Source organism: Anolis carolinensis, unplaced genomic scaffold (genome assembly GCF_035594765.1).
Source record: "Anolis carolinensis isolate JA03-04 unplaced genomic scaffold, rAnoCar3.1.pri scaffold_13, whole genome shotgun sequence".
Classification (NCBI taxonomy): domain Eukaryota; kingdom Metazoa; phylum Chordata; class Lepidosauria; order Squamata; family Dactyloidae; genus Anolis; species Anolis carolinensis.
In genome coordinates, this window is record NW_026943824.1 from 17,269,803 (window position 1) to 17,277,580 (window position 7,778).

Below are 7,778 nucleotides of genomic sequence, written 5' to 3' on the forward strand. Positions count from 1 at the left end.
TACCCCGCCACCATCTCCCCAATGGGGACTCGGGGCGGCTTACATGGGGCCATGCCCAGAACAGTACAATATAGCAAAATATAAAACAACATATCACAATACAATTAAACAATACAATAAATAATCATATACACTGCAACACAAAATCTATATATATATATATATATATATATATATATATATATATATATATATATATATAAACACAGGGCGGGCCGTATGAGACACTTAATTAAAACTTGGGGTGAGAAAAGGATAAGAATACAATCAGGGAGACCAGGGACATAAGATAAAAACAATCTAGAGGGTAGATGATGGGGGAGTAACAAAAGAAGTGTGTAATAGTTACTCTCCGAAAGCACATCGGAAAAGCCAGGTTTTTAAGTCTTTCCTGAAGGCTAAAAGAGTGGGGGCTTGCCTAATTTCGATGGGCAGTGAGTCCCATAAACGGGGGGCCACCGCAGAGAAGGCCCTCTCCCTTGTTCCCACCAGGCGGGTCTGGGATACAGGCAGTGGCGACAGGAGGGCCTCCCCTGATGATCGGAGAGATCGGGCAGGTTTATGGAAGGAGATACGGTCACGAAGGTAGGTGGGTCCCAAACCGTTTAGGGCTTTATAAATGATGGTCTGCACCTTGAATTGGGACCGGAAAGTGAACGGCAGCCAGTGGAGCTCCTTAAACAGGGGAGTAGATCTCTCCCTGTAACTCGCCCCCGTTATTAACCTGGCAGCCGAGCGTTGGACCAGCTGTAACTTCCGGGCCGTCTTCAAGGGAAGCCCCACGTAGAGCGCATTACAGTAGTCCAGCCTAGAGGTAACTAAGGCATGCACCACCGTGGTCAAGTCAGACTTCACGAGGTATGGTCGCAGTTGGCGCACAAGTTTGAGTTGTGCGAAAGCCGACACCTGAGCCTCAAGCGTCAGCGCTGAATCCAGGAGGACCCCCAAACTGCAATGGACCTGTGACTTCAGGGGGAGTGCGACCCCGTCCAGCACAGGCTGCCACCCAATACCCCGATCCGACGCGCGACTGACCAGGAGGGCCTCTGTCTTGTCAGGATTGATCCTCAGCTTGTTCCTCCTCATCCAGTCCGCCACAGCGGCCAGGCACTGGTTCAGCATCCGAGGGGCTTCCTTGGATTCAGGTGGGAACGAGTAGTGGATTTGCGTGTCATCTGCGTAGAGATGGCAACGCCCTCCAAAACTCCGGATGACCTCTCCCAACGGTTTCATGTAGATGTTAAATAGCATGGGGGTAAAATAGACCCTTGGCGGACCCCACAGGTCAATGGCCAGGGGTCCGAGCAGGAGTCCCCCAGCTTCACCATCTGGGAACGGCCCTCCAGGAAGGACCGGAGCCACTGCAGAACCGTGCCCCCGAGCCCCATCCCGGAGAGCCTCCCCAGAAGGAGACCATGGTCGATGGTATCGAAAGCCGCTGAGATATCCAGGAGAACCAGCAGGGTCACACTCCCCCTGTCCAGCTCCCTGCGGAGGTCATCCACCAAGGATGGCAAGTTTGGTCCAGACCCATCATTGTTTGGGTTCATAGCATTCTGGGTGTAGGTGAACTACAACTCCTTTAAATTCCCCAGTAGGAGTCACAGTGGTGTGACTTGATGCAGGGTGAACTACAACTTCCACCATGCGGAGTCAATCCCCAAACAGTAAGCAGTTCTGTCCTGTTTGTTCTGCAGATAGATTTGAAAGGGAAGGGCAGTGGGCGGGGTCATGCAAATTCCACAGCAATGGAGAACCCTGGGATGCCTGCCTGTGGTGGAGGAAAAAGCAAAATCTAGGATGAAATGGTCCCCAAATGAAAGCATTCCTTGGGTGGTGGGACGTAGTGTTTGGGAACGACATTGGCAGGGGTTGGGATAGATGTTTATGGCACTTGCTGTAACCGAAATGTCAGTGGAAAAGAGTGACTTAGTGGCTCCTCAGCACTGGGAACGAGAGCCTGTTTCTGGAGGCCGGAGGCTGTCTGTGTGAACGGACACTCATGGCACATACACACATACGGGTTTTCACTTTTATTATGGATATAGATATAGATATAGATGGATATAGATAGAAGATATAGATATAGATAAGCTCTTTGTATGAGCCAAAGTAACCAAGGACCTGTGCCCCTCCCTTTCTCTTGAGGTGGTACCTTTCTCTAGGAAGTTCCAAGGACAGAAACTAGTTCGAGTAAACAAGTGAGATCACAGACACCACTTTGTGCCAAAGAGGTGAGAAGGTGAAGAAGACCCTCAGTAACTGGTCAAGTTTAGATAAGCCAAGATATATATTATTTGTTTACTACGCCAGGGACCCATTGAAGTAGGCGTGTATGGCTGTTCTGCCTTCTCATAGCTACGATGAAAATAAACTTTGCTTTTGTACTCTCACGAGACTAGATTTTCTGTCTGATTGCCTCCTGTGCCAGAACTCCTTTTTGAGATAAATTGCCTTAAATCTATGTTTCTCCCTCTAAAACGGACCACCGTTTTGAAAGGATGGAGGTTTGCAAGCAATGCCGACCCCCGATGCATCCTTAGGACCTTATCATATTAGGAAATACTTTGTTTCTGAGACGGATAATGATTTGGGATGAGTCCCGTCATACAACGCTTGCCCATCCCATCAGTATTCCATCGGAATCTGCCTGCAAAACGTTGCAGAAACGGATTCTTTGCAGACGGAATTCCAATGTGTTTTTTGAAATACTATGTATCTGTGACGACTGAGGTTCTTCCAGGCAGGGGGAATCTTTTATCCCACCCGCTGCCCCAAATTTGTAAAGATGCAACCACCAAATTTGTAAAGATGCAACCAAGACTCAGGGAGGAGACCTTTTACTTTTACTTCTTTCTTCTTCTTCACTTTAAATGGTAGCGTAACTTGGTTCAGAATATATGCGACAGAGGCTTAGATGTTGGAAGAACAATAACAAGTTTATTCAGGCACAGAGCTTAGTAGTTACAATATTGTTTCTCACTTAGAGGTATTTTTATTAACAGTTACAATACTAGAATGAGCTGAAAGTGTCACTTCTTTCTCTGCTACTTTTAAACCGCAGTCACCCCTGTGCTATACGATCACAGATCCTCTGTTCCTTACCAGGACACAGACTACATTAAATAAGTCACCAAACTTATTTTAAACTGACTCAAAATGAACAATTGAGTCTCCTGACTTATACTCGAGAATATATGTTAAATCTATATATATAAAAGGGTAATGAAATTTCGGCCTAGGACAAAACAACAAAACGACACATCCCAGAAACACTAAACTTGGCAGCACAACCCCTCATCCATGCCTCTGCGTTCATCCAAAAAAAAAAAAAAAAGCTCCAGCTACTCCAGAAAACGGCCAGGCTTTGAAACTGCAAGGCTATTCACTGCTATTCCATCTGGCCAACAAAGGATTCCCATAAGCCACAGCAACGCGTGGCCGGGCACAGCTAGTACTGTATATGGCAATATATGTACTTCAAATATTTATCCTTACCAAATAAATAACTCTGGCATTGCTGGGTATGGTAAAGCTAGTATTTTCATCAATGTGTCGGTATTCCAACGGATTGCCTTCTCCTTGCTTGGGCTTGCATCCAACGGGCGGTTGTTTCTCGGGCCGATTAAATCCCCGTCCCTTCCTTTTCTCCCTCATTTTCATTCCAGGCCACCCTCCTTCCCTCCTTTGTTCCGGGCCCTCCCGATTGTCCCATATTTATTTCAAACATTTTGGCGGGCCGTCACTCTTCCTGCGATGGAATCGTAATTAATGGCACGGTTTGTGAGACCCGGGACAATGGTGTCTAGAGGAGGAGGAGGCCGGTTGGGGGACGGGCGGCTTGCGGTCGGTTTCTATGGGGCACCGGTGAAGATAATTGTTTTGCACCCTAGCACAGGAACTCTCCTTTCACCCAGAGTCCAGAGATCCAATAAAATTATATATATATATATATATAAAAGGGTAATGGCATCACGGCACCGGACAAAACAACTAAACTAAACGCCCCACAACCTTGAAAATTGACAGCACAACTTCTCATCCACGCCTCTACGTTCATACAACAACAAAAAAAGAAAAACTAAGTCCTAGCCACAGCAACGCGTGGCCGGGCACAGCTAGTGTTTTATTAAAGAAAGCATATAAAAAGGGGTAAAGGCAAATCCAAAAAGAGACAGTCAGGATATAAAATGCAATACACAAAAGAAACCGGAGTTCAGTAGTTTGTTGTTGTTGATTCATTCAGTGGCTTCCGACTCTTTGTGACCTCATGGATCAGTCCACACCAGAGTAGTAGTTGAGTAGTAGAAATCCAAAACTGCCAGGTTAAACACCAAAACCAAGGAATCTAAAATCTCAGAATTATTATTATTATTTTATTTTATGACACAGCAAACAAGATAGATTTGCTGGATTTCGTATCACAAAATCACAAGTCGAACACTTCCCAAGTGTCTAGGACTGTGTGATGTATTTTCGGATGGTGCGTGCAGATCCCAGTCGGGTGGCCTTTTGCAGTTGGCAGATCGTGATTTTGTCAATGTCTATTGTTTCCAAATGCCGGCTGAGATCTTTTGGCACGGAACCCAGTGTGCCCATCACCACCGGGACCACCTGCACTGGTTTCTGCCAGAGTCTTTGGCAGTTCAATCTTGAGGTCCTGAGAGCGGCTGAGTTTTTCCTGTTGTTTTTTGTCAATGCGACTGTCACCTGGATGGCGACATCAATGATCCAAACCTTTTTCTTTCACAACTGTGATGTCTGGTGTGTTGTGTTCCAGAACTTTGTCAGTCTGGATTCGGAAGTCCCACAGTATCTTTGCATGTTCATTCTCCAATACTTTTGCAGGTTTGTGATCCCACCAGTTCTTTGCTGCTGGGAGGTGGGACTTGAGGCATAAGTTCCAATGATCATTTGGGCCACATAGTTGTGCCTCTGTTTTGTAGTCTGTCTGTGTGATTTTCTTACAGCAGCTGAGGAGATGATCAATGGTTTCATCGGTTTCCTTGCACAGTCTGCATTTTGGGTCATCAGCTGATTTTTCGATCTTGGCCTGAATTGCCTTTGTCCTGATGTCTTGCTCCTGGGCTGCAAGGATCAGGCCTTCTGTCTCCTTCTTCAGGGTCCCATTCGTGAGCCAGAGCCAGGTCTTCTCCTTGTTAGCTTTTCCTTTAATTTTGTCAAGGAACTTTCCATGCAATGTTTTGTTGTGCCAGCTGTCAGCTCTAGTTTGTAGTGCGGTTTTCTTGTACTGTTTTTTTGTAGTTCACCCACTCAAACTGAGAATACCTAACATTCAAAGACAAATAATGCCTTTTTCAAATACAGTAGAGTCTCACTCATCAACATTCGGTTATCCAACATTCTGGATAATCCAAGCCATTTTTGTAGTCAATGTTTTCAATATATCACGATATTTTGGTGCTAATTCGTAAATACAGTAATTACTACATAGCATTACTGCGTATTGAACTACTTTTTCTGTCCAATTTGTTGTCTAACATGATGTTTTGGTGCTTTATTTGTAAAATCATAAACTAATTTGATGTTTAATAGACTTTTCCTTGATCCCTCCTTATTATCCAACATATTCGCTTATCCAACGTTCTGCCGGCCATTTATGTTGGATAAGTGAGACTCTATTGTAATGCCTTTTTCAAATACGGTAGAGTCTCACTTATCCAACATTTGCTTATCCAACATTCTGGATTATCCAAGGCATTTTTGGTAGACAATGTTTTCAATACATTGTGATATTTTGGTGCTAAATTCGTAAATACAGTACAGTAGAGTCTCACTTATCCAACGTTCTGGATTATCCAACGCATTTTTGTAGTCAATGTTTTCATACATCATGATATTTTGGTGCTAAATTCGTAAATATAGTAATTATTACATAGCATTACTGCATATTGAACTACTTTTTCTGTCCCAATTTGTTGTCTAACATGATGTTTTGGTGCTTAATTTGTAAAGTCATAAACTAATTTGATGTTTAATAGGCTTTTCCTTAATGCTTCCTTATTATCAAACATATTTGCTTATCCAACATTCTGCCGGCTCATTTATGTTGGATAAGTGAGACTCTGCTGTAATTACAACATAGCATTACTGCGTATTGAACTACTTTTCCTGTCCAATTTGTTGTCTAACATGATGTTTTGGGGCTTAATATGTAAAATCATAACCTATTTTGATGTTTAATAGGCTTTTCCTGGATCCCTCCTTATTATCCAACATGTTCGCTTATCCAACGTTCTGCCGGCCCATTTATGTTGGATAAGTGAGACTCTAGTGTAACCCAAGCTAGTAGAAAAATAAGGACGAGCTTTGCATCTGGACCCGAGCGGTTTGAAATCCAAAGCGAAGCCTGGGCAAGACATTGTTCTCCCCAAGAAGCCCCCCTTGGCTGGGTTAGGCCCCCGCCCCCTCCTCCAGTCCCGCGCTCCCATTGGTGGGAAGTCCCCGCAGAGGGACGGGATTGGAGGAGAAGGGCGCTCCGTCCCTCCCCCGCCTGCTTCCCAAACTTTTTCCAAACTTTGGCCAAACTCGCATCCTTCGGCGTCCGTCGCGCTCTTGGCGTCTTCTTCTTCTTCCTGGAAGAAGGAAGGAAGGAAGGAAGGAAGGAAGGAAGGAAGGAAGGAAGGAAGGAAGGAAGGAAGGAAGGAAGGAAGGAAGGAAGGAAGGAAGGAAGGAAGGAAGGAAGGAAGGAGGCATGGGCGAGGGACTTGGGGGCCGAAAGGCTCCGCGCCCCCGCCTGACCGGCCTGGCCGAGAGGAGAGAGCGGCCCGGATCCAAGATGCTCTTCTTCCTCCTCCTCCTCCGCCTTCTCCACGCCGCCCGTGGGCACTACTCCGAGGATCAGTGCAGTTGGAGGGAAGGTGAGTAAGGCTTCCCATTGGCCTTGCCTTCTTCTCTCTCTCGACTTCCTTCCTTCCTCTTCTTCCCCTTCCCTCGTCTTCTCCTCTTTTCCCTTCCTTTCCTTTCCTTTCTTCCCTTTTCCCTTCTTCCTTCCTTCTTTCCTTTTCCTTTCTTCCCTTTCCCTTCTTCCTTCCTTCTTTCCTTTTCATTCCTTCCCTTTCCCTTCTTCCTTCCTTCTTTCCTTTTCCTTTCTTCCCTTTCCCTTCTTCCTTCCTTCTTTCCTTTTCCTTCTTCCCTTCCCTTCTTTCCTTTTCCTTTCTTCCCTTCCCTTCTTCCCTTCCTTCTTTCCTTTTCCTTTCTTCCCTTTCCCTTCTTCCTTCCTTCTTTCCTTTTCCCTTCCTTCCCTTTCCCTTCTTCCTTCCTTCTTTCCTTTTCCTCTTCCCTTTCCTTCTTCCTTTTCCTTCTTCCCTTTCCCTTCTTCCTTCCTTCTTTCCTTTTCCTTTCTTCCCTTCCCTCTTCCTTCCTTCTTTCCTATTCCTTCCTTCCCTTCCTTCTTCCTTCCTTCCTTCCCCTTCTCTTCCTATTCCTTCCTTCCCTTTCCCTTCTTCCTCTTCTTTCCTTTCCTTTCTTCCCTTTCCCTTCTTCCTTCCTTCTTTCCTATTCCTTCCTTCCCTTTCCCTCTTCTTCCTTCTTTCCTTTTCCTTTCTTCCCTTTCCCTTCTTCCTTCCTTCTTTCCTATTCCTTCCTTCCCTTTCCCTTCTTCCTTCCTTCTTTCCTTTTCGTTCCTTCCCTTTCCCTTCTTCCTTCCTCTTCCTTTTCCTTCCTTCCCTTTCCCTTTTCCTTCCTTCTTTCCTTTTCCTTTCTTCCCTTCCCTTCTTCCTTCCTTCTTTCCTTTCCTTCCTTCCCTTTCCCTTCTT

At 45.5% G+C, this 7,778-nt stretch overlaps 1 protein-coding gene across 1 annotated transcript in view; it reads left to right on the plus strand.

Moving 5' to 3' along the window:
- Positions 1 to 6,531: 6,531 nt before the first annotated feature.
- The window catches only part of metrn (meteorin, glial cell differentiation regulator), a gene marked incomplete in the record, with an annotated part of 32,111 nt that continues 30,864 nt past the window's right edge, over positions 6,532 to 7,778 (plus strand). Inside the window, 1 exon segment of the mRNA XM_062964242.1 lies at positions 6,532 to 6,878. Within this exon segment, the coding sequence (XP_062820312.1) occupies positions 6,716 to 6,878 (163 nt within the window).